General features: G+C 35.4%; 1 protein-coding gene across 3 annotated transcripts in view; it reads left to right on the top strand.

Moving 5' to 3' along the window:
* Positions 1-13,548, top strand: part of efr3bb (EFR3 homolog Bb (S. cerevisiae)) — a 46,427-nt gene extending 32,879 nt beyond the window's left edge. For all 3 annotated transcript variants that reach the window (XM_048207582.1, XM_048207581.1, XM_048207583.1), the window contains 16 exons: positions 1,213-1,291; positions 1,557-1,692; positions 3,113-3,271; positions 3,366-3,477; positions 3,748-3,799; positions 3,893-4,065; positions 4,854-4,929; positions 5,075-5,236; positions 6,710-6,841; positions 6,960-7,027; positions 7,162-7,289; positions 7,709-7,800; positions 9,571-9,619; positions 9,775-9,881; positions 10,008-10,057; positions 10,156-13,548. In XM_048207582.1, the coding sequence (XP_048063539.1) occupies positions 1,213-1,291; positions 1,557-1,692; positions 3,113-3,271; positions 3,366-3,477; positions 3,748-3,799; positions 3,893-4,065; positions 4,854-4,929; positions 5,075-5,236; positions 6,710-6,841; positions 6,960-7,027; positions 7,162-7,289; positions 7,709-7,800; positions 9,571-9,619; positions 9,775-9,881; positions 10,008-10,057; positions 10,156-10,261 (1,681 nt within the window). In that variant the 3' untranslated portion in view covers positions 10,262-13,548. The remainder of the gene's footprint in view (positions 1-1,212; positions 1,292-1,556; positions 1,693-3,112; positions 3,272-3,365; positions 3,478-3,747; positions 3,800-3,892; positions 4,066-4,853; positions 4,930-5,074; positions 5,237-6,709; positions 6,842-6,959; positions 7,028-7,161; positions 7,290-7,708; positions 7,801-9,570; positions 9,620-9,774; positions 9,882-10,007; positions 10,058-10,155) is intronic.
* Positions 13,549-14,977: the final 1,429 nt, after the last annotated feature.

Here is a 14,977-nt window from a genome sequence, read left to right as displayed (position 1 = left end):
GACACTAGAAGCTTCAAATACCTGTTTGCTGCTCAACACTGGCTTTTTTTATAGCTGCCCTTTTAATACAATTAATTTTTTTGACAGGAACTTTAATTAATAAGCCTTTATCTGACCGAGTTCTGCTGTGCTCTAAATCACTCAAAAATCTTATGATAATTTGATAATTTCCATTCAGTTTCACACAATATTAGTTGTTTTCATGCCTTTTGCACAACATTGCACCATTTCATGCTTTTCATCTTCAGAAAGATCTTTCTTCCTCCCCATATTGCATGAGAACTGTGACTTGCTTAATAATGTGGAACAACCTCTAAGTAGGGTTTTCATAGATCTGGCCAATTATTTTGTCTGAGATTGATACCAGTTATCTAAAAAGACATGGATAAATAAACAAACAAACATTTTCTTAGAAAAACTAAAATCTGAATGTTTATTCTACTGAAATCTTACTGATATGTCACTTGCATAATAATTTGGAACGCAGTGTATGTTTTGTTAGACAAGGGAACAACTGTTTGGATACATTTATAGACAGGCTACCCATTGTTATATCGCTCAACACGTTTAGTCTTATGGTTTGAATCTCGTTTTCTTGATTATATTAATATATATTATATATATTAATATTAATATGATATTCAAATATCGATCTAGCTTACTGCAGTGTGCAACAAGTGCCTCATAGCAGACACTGAGTAAAGTTATAACATCATTTTCAACACACAAATGTATCTAATATGATAAACAGTGCTGCGTTACCCCACATACACCTGACTGGAGGAAGCGGAAGCGGCGACTATGGCATAAAATCTCGAGCCGTGTGTCACGCTCGTCTCTCATTAGCAATCGCTACAGCTGCCTCTTTCAGCTACAACATCACTCAGCCCTGCTCTGCTTCATATAGTAATGTCAATAATATCATCCATGAACGTTGTTTCTGCCCGAGTTCCATCCCGATTATTTTCCATCGCTGTGAGGTGAAGACATCATCAAGCTACTCCTTTGTTTTGAATAGTCGACCTGTAGCGGTGAAAAATTACACTGTGCCTTTAATGTTGGCATATTGATTAAGAGTAATTAAAACTCATCTCAGTTTTAGACTATTTATGAGTTCATAATTAATCTCACTGCAGGTGGTGTGAATCTAATTTTTCAGTCACTTTTGGCTTCATTTCTCTAGTTCAAGCTCTCTCGGTTCTCTCACCGCAGGCATCTTGATAATCACTCTCTGTGGGAAGGCAAAACATTTGCAGTGCGCTGCTTTAAGATCATCATGTACTCCATTCAGGTGAGTTCAGTGATGTTTTTAATTGTGGCAAGAATCAAAATTTTATTGTAATTTTAATCACACATTCAATGTGAATAGTTACACTTTATTAATATGTTATTATTTTTGCAATTCTGTTTAGTTACAATTATTAGTGATGCAAAGATTATTATTTTTAAATTATATTTACATTTATATACATATTTTTAATCACAAATTTTAATAAAGATTTTTAACCTGGTCATTTAAATCTCTCTTCTTTGTCTCTTTCTTTCTGTCCCACTAGTCTCAGCATTCTCATCTAGTCATCCAGCAGCTCTTGGGTCATTTAGATGCCAACAGTAAGAGCTCAGCCACAGTGCGTGCTGGGATCGTGGAGGTCCTTCTGGAGGCGGCTGCCATCGCTGCCAGTGGCTCTGTTGGTGGGTGTGGAATTACAACACTGGTTAATGTGAATCACTGTGATAATTATACTAAACATTTAGTAGTGTAGCCAGTATAAAACTTACTGCACAGGAACAGAGTGGTATCTTATGATATGTGATATGTGTTATGCACAAGCTATAACACATACCACATATTTCATGCCTGTGCTCAGTATCTGGGTCACTCTCCCCCAGACGTTAAGCTGCTCCTCTGGGAGAACAGAAGTGTGACATTGCATCTGACCCAATCTAGATTTCAGCCAAAAATATACAATTTACAGCCCAGCTCTCCTCTCCGACATCAAGTGAGTGCTCACACCTAATGTCACGTGTGAAAGCCCTGTCACACTTCTTCTGGCAGCACTGCTGCTGACCCAATGGGGCGGCGCCACCTGCAACTCTAACATGACAGTTCGGTACGTACCTCAGTTTTGAACTAAACTGAACTAAACTAAACATATAATTCCTTTTTTTAAAAAAAAAACAAAAAAATTGCCTCTGTTTTTAGATAAATTCAATATGGCAAAAAAAAAAAAATTGCATATAAGGCAGGTTTTGCATTAATTTCTAAATTTAATTATAAAGTTAGTTAGTACTCCAATACATCTTTGAAATATAATCATTTACACAGTGTCTGTCTTAACTTGTTTTCATGACAAATTTATTGAAACATTCATTAAACAGTTAAGACATTACTAACATATTAAGTAAATATAATGAATAGGCTAATATAGTGCATATATGAAATGCTCCTCTCTAAAGTTCATTTCTCTAGTGAACTAACATGCTATCAACACTAAATGCCTGAGGTAAATGTAATGCAATGAGAGAGATTTTTTTCAAGCTGTTTTATTGATGTCTTTCCGTAGTTGAAACACGTTGAGTGATTGCGTGTAAACTTACCGAGTGATTGTCTCTTCTTTTTCTGCGCTTTTTACTGGTAGCAAACAGCATTGCATTACCGGGTGCACCCCTTTCTGGATTAGATTAGTGTGGATCGCCTGTGTCCGACTGTATTCATCATGTGACTGCATGCACTGAACCATGACGTCTGTACAGTTCGGTTTGGGATGAATACATGTACCGTTACACCTCTTAAATTATACTTTTTATATATATATTTGCATTACTACATCACCAAACAGAATTGGAAAAATAAGAATATTTGATTGCACCACAGAGTTATGAGGATTGTGTCAAATATTTTGCTGTTTAAAAAATTATCCACCCAGAATCTTATAATTGCTTTGCAAATTGTTTTTATTATTAAAAAGAGTGAGTTAAAACAACAATTTGTTCAAAAATTGTACACCGATATCTCCAGTTGTACTGATTTAGTCTGCTCAGCTGCAGATTACTAATATTAAAAAAAGTGGCTGCATATATTATTAATGTGTGTGTTTGTTGCTTATTTTAGGCCCCACAGTGCTGGAGGTGTTCAACACACTGCTCCGGCATCTGAGGCTCAGTGTGGACTATGAACTCACAGGATCCTATGACTGCAACAACCTCGGCACCAAGATCATCAAGGAGCACGAGGAGAGACAGCTACAGGAAGCCGTCATCAGGACTATCGGTGTGTCTGTGAGCAGAATACGACAGACGTTTCACGGTCTTCTTTAAGTTTCTTTATTTTTAATTACTATGGTCTGTGTCTTTTTTATAATCAGGCTCATTTGCAAACACGTTACCCACGTATCAGCGCTCTGAAGTGATGCTCTTCATCATGGGAAAGATCCCAATTCCAGGCATGCATCTCACACTACCCTCTACAGGCTCAGGGTGAGCACTGCAGCCACTACATACATTTTTACTATGAAAATCCCACAAGTTAATGTAATTAAACATTATTGTGGTAGATAAAAGCAATTATTATACATTACATTTAATGGACATAAAATGTTTTCTTTATTTTCATACCATTGCATTTAAGTTTGTGGTAATTGTGTTTAGGTGAAAGTCTTTGCAAATCTCAGTTTTATTTTAAAGCTTAAATGTCTTCACTTTTCACATTTTCTAAGGTGAACATAATTTCTTGTGTCTGTACTGCAGGATTGAAGGCAACCGAATGATCCAAGTCATGCTGTTGAAGTCCTTGAGACAGGTGAAGTCTACCTACTTGATGCCTCATTAAAGAGAATTTCATCAAAACAAAGATTTGATGTTGTAAATGTTCTTTCTTTTCTTCACTGTCCAGGTCACATGTGGCTTCCAGACGACTAACATGCTGACAGCTCTGCCCAACTCCTTTCTGGACCCATTGTTGTCATTTGCTCTGCTAGAGGATGCAGAAATTCGGCTGCTGGTGCTGGAAATTCTGGTCAGCCTCATTGACCGCCATGACAACCTCCCCAAGTTCTCCACCATCAGGTTACTGTCTTTAATGCATTTAGGTCTAGGTGTTCTGATCATGGAGTATACGCTACCGTTCAAAAGTTTACAATTGTAAAATGTTTTTAAAAGAAGTGTCTTCTGCTCACCAAGGCTGCACTTATTTGATCAAAAATACAGTAAAAACAGTAATATTGTGAATTATTCTTAAAGTTTAAATAGCTGTTTTCTGTTTGAATACATTTTTAAAAGGACTTTACTCCTGTGATGCAAAGCTGAATTTTCAGCATCAGTCTTCAGTGTCACATGATGCTTCAGAAATCATTCTAATATGCTGATTTGCTGCTCAAGAAATATTATTATCAATGATAAAAACAGTTGTGCTACTTAATATTTTTAAATAAAATATTTTTATCAGAATACTTTTATGAATAGAAAGTTTAAAATGACAGATTTTTTTTTGAAAAAGAAATCTATTGTAACATAAATGTCTTTACTCTCACTTTTGATCACTTTAATGCATCCTTTCTGAATAAAAGAAAAAGAAAAAAACTTACTGACCCCAATCTTTTGAATGGTTCTATATGCTGACAAACCAGGGGACTCGAGTGGTCAGCTTCCATCTAAATTGACCCTATTTACTTTCATAATAAATGTGACCCTGGACCACAAAACCAGTCATAAGTCGCACAGGTATATTTGTAGCAATAGCCAACAATACATTGTATGATTTGACAAACTTTCAAAAACAACAGAATCTAAAATTTTACTTTTTACTGTTTTACTTGTTTTTCTATGGTTTCATGTGTCACTTTGTCCCCATGCAGTATCATCTCTGATATCTCTGTACTTAAACTCAAAGTGGACAAGTGCTCACGTCAAGACAACCTCTTCATGAAGAAGGTACAGCACCCCTCTGTCCATCGCTCACCTTCCTGTTGTCATTATCATTCTGATCTTAAGTCAGTGCTTCTGTTGAGATTGCATGTAATGTCCGAAGGGCTGATGTTGTGTTGAAGTGTTTTGACTGTGATATCTCTGTTTTTAGCATGCGCAGCATCTGTACAGACACATCTACCTGTGCAGTAAGGAACAGAGCAGCGTGCAGCCTCACTTTGAAAAGCTCTACTCACTCCTGGCCCTCATCAGCATGGAGCTGGCCAACGAAGAGGTGGTGGTGGACCTTATCCGTGTGGCGCTCGCTCTGCAGGTGTGTTTACACTCCTAAAGTCCCCATGAAATCAGATTTTACCATGAATATGTTATTAGCTTTTAAACAACAGTTATATTTCATTCCACCTATTTTTATGTCCATTTTGGAATATTGCTGAATGGAAACGGCAAGATGCGCATAAATTCTAAAAATGAGCATTAAAAACTTGTGTATTCATCTGAGTTGGTTCAATTTTTTTATCCAATAAGAAAACATGCACATAAACTATGATGGAAACCCAATTACCATACCAAATAAATTCCTCGATGCACATCAAAAAAGACTTTGCGATGGGACAGCATAACTGGACCAACCAGTGGATGGATCTTGTTGCACAGTATCTGAAATGCTGTTATGGTTGTTCTGAAATTCCTGAACAAAGTCTGTCATCAAAGTGGTTCAGTATAATTACCTCACAGAACTGTCTTACATGACTGCGTTCCCAAACAGCAGGCATTCACCTCCAAAAGCAAGTTAACATTACCATGTTTATTGTGTTTCGTCTGCGTGCTATGAGGAGTAGCATATTATATATGAAAATTATTATATACAGTGGCTTCTCCTACTGCATCAGCTTACATTTTTCTTAGTGATATTTATCTCCAGTTTATCAGGAAGTGACAACTCACTGGATGGAAATGGTGCTTTATATCACAAATGTTTTATGCAATATTCCAATTTTGGTTAAATTCACAACTTTGGATGCAAAAATAGCTAATGACAAAATTCACATTTAGAAGATGTATGCATTCAAAATTTACAGTCTCAAATCTTGGAAAGTATGTTAGTCCTGCACACATACAGTACAGCAGGGCCACCAAATATGACATTAGAGATTACAGAAATCCGTTACCTCTCTTCAATCTTAAATATGTGTGTCTATTGTAGAACTCCTTGTATATGAAAATGATATATGAAAATGAGTTCAGGGTGAAATCGCTATGAGTTTTTATATAGCTGTAAGGTGTGTTCCTGTTGCGCCCCCTACTGTACGGCTGTGAATTTGCTTTACCTTGTAAATTTGTCATCTCTCTCTTCTGCTCTAATCTCTCTTAATTTTTTTTAATCTAGTTTTCATTTTCACGTCATGGAAGTTCAATATTTATTCTTTTCCTGTGCTGATGGCACAAATGGGAACACAGAAAAACTATATTTGCAATGGTCTCCATAACCCTTCTATAGTTTACTTGCGAGTCCGTCAAGCCACACATAAAAGCACAAGAAACAAAACTAAACTATTCATCTTGGTCAGCTCTTTTATGCCTTTTTTTATTGAGGCTAGGTCATTTTTTCATTAATTTGAAACTCAAACTGAGTTTTTAAATTAGAATTTCAACTCAAAAATGTGATTTTTGAATTTTCAAAATTAATTTTTTTTGTTTCGTCATGACCTACATGTTTTAACAAGGAATTGATAAAGACTTTGGTTTCAGTGTTTCTTCTCATCTTCCTGTGTTGCTTTCCATCCAGGACTTGGCTCTGAGCATTGAGGAGATGTTACCAGTGTATAACCGCTGTGCTGTTCATGCGCTGTCCTCTGCTTACCTCAATCTCATCAGTCAGCTCACCACCGTTCCTGCGTTCTGCCAGCACGTTCATGAGGTCAGTGCCATATAGACGCTGAACACAACCACCAGCTCTGCAGTCACTAAATGTTTGTTTTTATCAGCTGTATTGCATAACAATTTAAGATGAATAAAATGTATCAACCTTTTTGCAGGTGATTGAAATGAGGCAAAAAGAATTTCCTTACCTGTTACCTGAGGACGTCTTCATTGAAAACCCAAAGTAAGACAAGCTGATTGTTTAATATTGTTTGTACTGTATTTTGGTCAAATAAATGCAAATAAATGTATTTATTTATTTTAAATGTGTATATATTTTATGAATTATGATTTGCTTGTCCTCTGTTGATTTCCCAGGATTCCTAAGACACTGGAGAAGCTGGAAGGAGAGGTGTTGTTCCAACAGGCCAAGATCACTGAGGTTCTTGGAGGAAGTGGCTACAATACTGAACGACTAGCTACACCTTACGTCCCACAGTTTACAGGTGCATAACGGAGCATTTTGTGCCACATAATATCAAAAATAACTATATTTTTAATAGATGTCTCTTCTATAAATGTTTCTTTATAAATGTCTTATTGTGCACAAATTATCATTGTGCACCAATCAAATACCAACGGATAACCTTCTCTTCATTGTCTCTCGCTGAATACACTTTTTCACTTGGAAATGTCACATGGCACACTCTAAATGCACTGCGTGAGCCGTTCATGTTGTAGAATACATGCAATGTAATTCTTATTGTAGATAAGCAGCTACACAGACTATAGCCAATGCAGTCAAGGCATTTGCATTGCAGATTAACTGATTAGCTTTAGTCTGATTAAAGTTGTTTCTGCTTATTAGCTGACTGACAGATATTGATTGAGTAAACAGTTGATTAATTCCACCCTCTTCCCTTAGATGAGGACCGGCTGTCAAAGAGAAAGAGTATTGGAGAAACAATATCTCTCCAGGTGGAGGTAGAGTCCAGAAACAGTCCCGACAAAGAGGAGGTAAATGAAAGCATGCAACCCTTACAGACACATTTGGCGTGTTTAAATTTTAACGAAGCCATTACAGGCACGTTTATGAAACTTTTATTTTCAGAAATTTGGCATTCACAGGTATAGCAAATCAAGCCAACACACATTTACCTGTTTAAAGAAGAAAGAATTATATTAGAATTTGTTTATATATATATATATATATATATTAGAAAATATAATATATATTATTGAATACTTTTCAAATATTACATATATATTCCTTGTTCCTGAATGTATCACAATTAAATATCTAAAGTAAACATAAAAATATTGCGTATAAAAATATATATACAACTATGTTGTAATATATAAATGTAATATAAATATATATATTATAATTAGGGCTGTCAAAATAACACGTTAATTTCGGTTAATTAATCTGAGAAAAAATAACGCGTTAAAAAAAAATAACGCAGATTAATCCATTCCGTATTGACCTTTGAACTTGGAGCCGTTCTAGCCACCATTCGACTGTAAAATGAAGGAGGGAGACGACTGCTGCGCTGATGGACAGAACGAGCAGAGCTCCTCCCTCGTGCGTGCGAGCTCTCTCTGTCTTTAAAGTAAGCACCGTCTTTGCACTCTCTCTACCTCACACATAATAATCTAAATCAACTGACACAATGCTAAAAGTTCGTAAGACCGAATCCATGTTTCACGAGGCGCATTCGGAGAATGTTTTTCCTGAATAACCGTTGGGTGTGAATAGTGCTCAAAAGAACGTCACCTCATCTTCTCTGACAGGCGCCCTGCACGTGCAGCTGACATAAACCACACTTTCAGTAAACAAAAAGAAAATCCTATCCAGTGGTGAAGTGTTTTCTGTGTTGACAAATCTTTTGCGATGTCCTAATAACAGTCGCGATTCGCACGCAACACGTCAACGTCCGCTAATGTCCGATTCGCGACCTAATGACTCATTTGAAAAGATTCATTTTAATGAATCATGACAACAACTGATCTGTCCACACAGTCTATAATGAATCATTTACTCGAACATCTCTGAAATGAGAACATAAGTGTGTTTACCCCATTTAGCAAGAGTGGTTAGTAAAATTAGCCTTAATAATCCACAATATTTTCAGGTTATTTAAATGACAATGTGTAGTAAATTAGGCCTACCTATAAAATCAGTTAGTTTAGACTGGAGTGAGGTGAAACCAGAACAAAGCAAGTTGTTGTTAGCTAGGTGCATTCAATTGTATATGGTAGAAAATTATATTATTAGTTAATATAACTTCTAAATGCTACTTTTTAACACTTTTCAGGTTTAGCAAAAAAGCATCTTCTCTTACAAACCCCAAAATTTATTTATTTTTTTTTTGCAAAGAGGGCAAGAAAGAATTACAGTGAGAGTGACGGGTACTTTACTGTCAATATCGGGCTCGCAGATCACGTGGGTAGGGCACTTTTTACTGTTTGTGTGGATGACCATGTCTGTCACCACCGAAGACCATTTTTGACCCAGGAAAAACCCTGCATTGATTCATTTGAATTGAAATATTTAATACTTTCACACCAAAAATTATGTATGCGATTAATTTAGATTAATTAATCACAGAGTATGTAATTAATTAGATTAAAATTTTTAATCGATTGACAGCCCTAATTATAATATATATATGTGTATCTAATATATAAACGTATGTTAAATTTACAATTAAATAACAAGGTTTTATCGGATATAGCTGACTTGTGGGGACGAATTGTTCTGATGTATGTTTTCCTTTCCTACAGAGAACACCAGCTGAAGAAATCACTTTTGAAACACTAAAAAACGCCATCGGTGGGTTGATTTAATGAGAATTGAACTTTCTCTAGACTGTCTCGGCAGATATTTTCAGAACCTGCATAATGTAATCGTTTGTATCAATATTGCTTTGTTAACTCCTCTATTAGCTGAACAGTGCTAAAGTGTGTTTGTGTGTGCGCATTCTCCAGTGGACAGTGTAGGCGTAGAGGAACAGGAGAAGGAACGCAGGAGACAGGTGGTTGAGAAGTTCCAGAAGGCCCCATTTGAGGAAATAGCTGCCCACTGTGGTGCCAGAGTAAGTTAACCTCATAGTGTTTTTCCTTTTATTTCATGAAAATTTATGCCACTGTTGTCTTCTCTCACACTGATCAGCTCAATATTGTAATTTAGGGCTAATATTTGTTCTTCTGTTTCCTCCCAGGCTTCAATGCTGCAGAGCAAACTTAATCAAATCTTTGAAATCACGATCAGGTGGGTTGCAGCACGGCTCATTTCAAACATCAGCCCTCTCTGGTAAAGATGTTTGCGGTGATAAATCTTCTTATCTTTTCACTCTTTTTTGCTTGCAGGCCTCCTCCCAGTCCATCTGGAACCATCACATCAAGTTACGGCCAAACCCAGAGTCGATCTGTCCCCGTTTATGAGATGAAGTTCCCGGACTTGTGCGTTTACTAGTGCAGCTCAACTCAGGATTCAGGAACCTTCAGTAGCAGCAAGAGGTGCCGGGAGCTGGAGGGTTTTAACTATTAAATTATATTTTTATGTTTTTAATGAAGGAAAACTAAGAGGTCAGCCCTCCTCTATCCTATAAGCTTCATTGCTGTATTGTCCCGTTTCCCGCCTATGCTGTTACTGTAGACAGTAACTTTTCGAACATTTGGGTTCAGTTACGCTGAGTTTTCTGTATGTACAAATATTTCCCACATATTCTTGGTTATTCTGCTCCTCCATAGCTCACATAGACATGTATTTGGGCAAGTATTGCAGCAAAATTCCAACTCAACGGGGGCACAAAACCTATTAAGAACATGTCTGGGTTATATTTCACCCCTAAAATCACAAGAAAGAAATAATAAATAATATTTTGAATGAATAAATTAAAAAACTTATTTTAGGACCTTTAAGATTTTTATTTTTTTTTTTGCAATGTGACATTGTTTTCATGACAATTAAGCACATTTACCCCTAAATTCTCATTGTAATGTTAAAGAAAATATTTAAATTGTTTATATATTTATTGTAGGAATTCTTCTACTGTCTTTAATTATGCACATTTCAGTGCTGATTTCAATTACAAATCATTTCATTACAGTCATTCCTTATTGTAATAAACTATAGTGAAATCACCAGTATTTAAGGCGGTATTTATTATTTTGGAGGTGAATAGCATTTACTTGTCATAAAAAAATAATGTTATGATGCAAAATAATCTTAATGATCATAAAATAGGCTTCATTTTCTTTATGATCTATATATATATATATGTATATGTGTGTGCATATATATATATATAGATGCACTTTTTTATCGTACAATAAATTATGATGAAGAGGAGTTTTATAGAGAAAAAGGTGAAACTTCCCCCTCTGTCATCTCATGATAAATTGTGACAAATCAAGCTTACAAACCTTTCTACCAAGAGTTTAAATCCTATTTGTATCAACGAAGCCCATTTATTACTCAACACGTCTCTCGAATGATTTTTACTTGTTGGTGCTAATTTTTGTTCCTAGTAGTTTGAACATTTAGTGAATAATTAACTTTATATTGTTTTCTTTAAACATTGGAAGCTTATTATCACAAAGTGTTCTCAGTCTGTGTAGATATCTGGAGTTCGGATCACTGGAGGTCACCGTCTTATGTGTTAAACACAGTTAAGTGGTGTTAAGGAGCTCTGGTGCTCAAAAAACTATTTAATTAACACTTTTTTTCTATTTATCTAACCATACTCATTTGCATTCATCTGTAACCTGCTGTGTTGTGCTTATTTTTGAGTGCTTCCGCACAGTGTTGTGGCATTAGACAATTTTTCAAATTATTTTTATTTTGTAAACATCAGCATAATTTTTACTGTGTATATAAAGTTGTGTATAAGGTCTATGAATATATGTAAATAGCTGTTTGTTAGTTTTAGAATGTTCTGGTTTAGTCCTTGTTTGGTCATTGTCTGAATGAGAGTGTGTATTTCCTCATAAAGAACAAATCAATATGACACCTTCATTTTAATAGAGTTTGCAAAATTCATAGATTTGTTTTTGTGATTGACTGCTAGCTCCAGGGTTCAGAGGCAAATGAAGAAAAAACAGTCTATCAGGAAAGGCATCATCACCATTCATCACACTCCTGGTCAAACAAATTTTTTTTGATACAAGTTTTGTCATTTGAATTACATAAATCTCTACAAATATCCCAGATCATGCCGAGAGATATTTCAGTGCTGATCTGCGTCTCTATATATAATAGTTTAGGGATAATATACAGCCAGGGTTTATTTTGCTATTGTGACCGTCTGACTGTACATTATCCTGCTTATTACATCCTGCTAATTACCAAATAAAAAAATATATGGATATGAGATATTCATTCTGAGTTGATATTATTTAATTATCTTAATTGTAGATTAGCTTACTTGTAGATGTGCTAAGAAAAAAGTCCATTATAACGTAGAAAACAGTCGGCCTAGCAACAAAACATGCAATACAACAACATTACAATATTAATTTAGAATTTACTTTTAATCTGCAATCCAAGTTATGTTTTTTATGGACTAGTTAGCTAACATATTTATCGATAATGTAACAAGTCTTCCTGTATTTTAAGTTCTCTGGCTCTTTGTTTTTCTTATCAGTTCATTGTTCTTCCAAGCTGTTTCTTTCTTTCTTTCTTTCTTCTAGCCACCTATCAAAGATTTTCTCTTCACAGTAAAATTAAGTTAGTAACTGTTTTGAGTTGCCATTGAGCTATTCTAACTTGTTTTGGTCTGAAAAGCGAGCGCGTTGAGTGATACGAAAATCATTCACAGTTTAGCGGTCATTATACAAAATTTATCCTATTGGCAAATAAGAATCAAGTATTTTAGAGGCTGTATAATAAATTCTATTTTTACCATTTGATGGAAAACTTTAAACCTGTAGGTTCGGAACCTTCCGTTTTCCTCGTCTTTCAAATTATTCATGTTTAGCTAGCAGACCTTTATGTGTTGTCTGCATATTTTAGTCCCATCATGTGAAAGGACTGTTTTTTTTGTATGGCTGTGGATTTTTATAGTGCCATTAACTGAACTGCTGTGCTTTTTCTAGAGGATTCTCTCAGCATGCTGTTATTTATGTCATCAATTGGTGACTGCATACAGTATATGTTTTAAGTGTTACTTTTCATGTTTTTAATAGCAGATAACATGAGGCCAAGTATAAAAACAGATTAAATCATTTTTGCCATGAATTCATTACTCATTTATATTACACAGACAGAGCAGTAGATATTTTAACGATCCAACAAAAATAACCAGTAAAAGTAAATGCTATGATTCCTGTAGTCTGTAGTGTCTTTACCCTAGTATTTGTCACTGCCGTCCTTAGTATTAGTATGCAATTGCTATACGAGTATTCCCTTGAAATGAATATGAAGTGTAGCTCTTGCCCCGATTATATCAATGTAAACGCTCAGTAGTTCTGTAAATACATCTCACATTTCTTCAGCATTGTAGTTCAGTAATGGATTTAATGTCTGTGAGAATGTTAATTTCTGGGCTGTGATGTGTCAAAGTTAGTCATTTAATATGATGTCTTTGCAATTTAACTGTCATTTCTGATGTAAATGGAGTCTTGAATTGGAGAGCTCTGTTTCTGGGCTGTGTGTAGCACTGATGAAACATCAATCACAATGTATGTTTCTTTTTCTAATGAATTAAAGTTTTCCCTCTGATTTGTTTGCAAATAGACAATAAAACATTTTCTATATAATGCAGTGTGCACATTTGAAATGTTTTGCCGCGAAACTCAAAAAGCTTTAAACTGGGAGTTATTTTAAACTGATTGTTATATATTTTTTTTTTGTCATATTTTCGTCAAACTGTTATTTTAGACTGTTTTTAACATCTGAAGTTAGGGGTGCTGAAACTTTGGAGTTTGCCAGTGACCTTGTTTTATTGTTTTTTTGCTTAAAGGTTTTCCTTTCATTGTTCAGCAAATGTAATCATATAATTTGATCTTGGAAGGGTTTGAGAAAAAATGTCTGAGTTCAAATCGAGATCTCTTACTTTTAGACTACAGGATTTTTTTATTTTTTTTGTAAGCAAAATGTAAGCAAAAGTCTCTATTTGCTGTGTAGGAGAAAAAAGATATGATTTTTATGAAGAGATGACGTTTGTGATCTGTTTTATTGAAATCTCTGTCCTTATTTAAAGGGTTGCTTCACCACTGGCAAAATGGGCTTTTAATAAAACTTGGCTGCTTGTAGAAAGGTGATTTAATTTATTTATTTATTTTTTATTGGTGCTACCTGCACTGGGCATGTTGTCATCGAAAGACACTCCCACCAATCTGCTATGGATACACTTACCAGAGTCAAATAGCACCTTGCTTTAGTAGCAGATACTTCTTAGCAAACTTTAAGTCATAATGGGTGTCGACTGTATTGTTCCCAGGGGCAAGAATTCAAAGAGTAAACGTTTAGCTGAAGTTATTTCAGTTTCCAGTGAAGGATCCAGCGCGTTGTAGGCAGTGGTTAAAGCTGCAAAGAATTGTAAATGAGAACACTGCGACAGAAAATCTGAAATACCTTCGTGTTTGTAGTCAATATTTTAAATGGGATGACCTTGAACACAGTATTTTAGGTCATGTGGATAGGAAAAACTGCCTATATAATCTTGGTCCAGGTAACATGGAGATTGTAAACATTGTTCATTTTCACTACCTACATTGTAACAATTCAAAAAAAGACACTAAAGACACTAAAAGATTTTCTAAATGTGGGAGACCACAAACGTGATGATAAAAAAAAAATCAGATTTAACAGTTTAATGCTACAATGTGACCAAGATGGCACAACACACATGAACCGATTCTATTCGCAAACAACTCGACTGTGAACACGTGAAAATCTCACAAAATCTCTCGCGGTCAAACGTGACTTTAGAGTAAACAAACATGGTGGATGATGGGCAAGAAGAAATGGTGATGATAGTGTTTGGACTTCTTTTTACAAAAAACTGCAGGGAAAAAAAAGAAAAAGGTTTGGATGAAGTCGTATTATGCCTCCGTTTTCCATCAGCTCGCTTTCTGATTGGGTATCGTTTCATTTCGCATTTGTCATTTCGGTTCCCCACACACAACAGGATTTCTGATCGTAAATATTCAACATGTTGGATATTTACGATTTGAGATCGTTGCG

Source organism: Megalobrama amblycephala, linkage group LG11, assembly GCF_018812025.1.
Source record: "Megalobrama amblycephala isolate DHTTF-2021 linkage group LG11, ASM1881202v1, whole genome shotgun sequence".
NCBI classification, from domain to species: Eukaryota; Metazoa; Chordata; class Actinopteri; order Cypriniformes; family Xenocyprididae; genus Megalobrama; species Megalobrama amblycephala.
The sequence above is the reverse complement of the archived record's forward strand: the minus strand, read 5'-3'. Positions and strand labels throughout refer to the sequence as shown.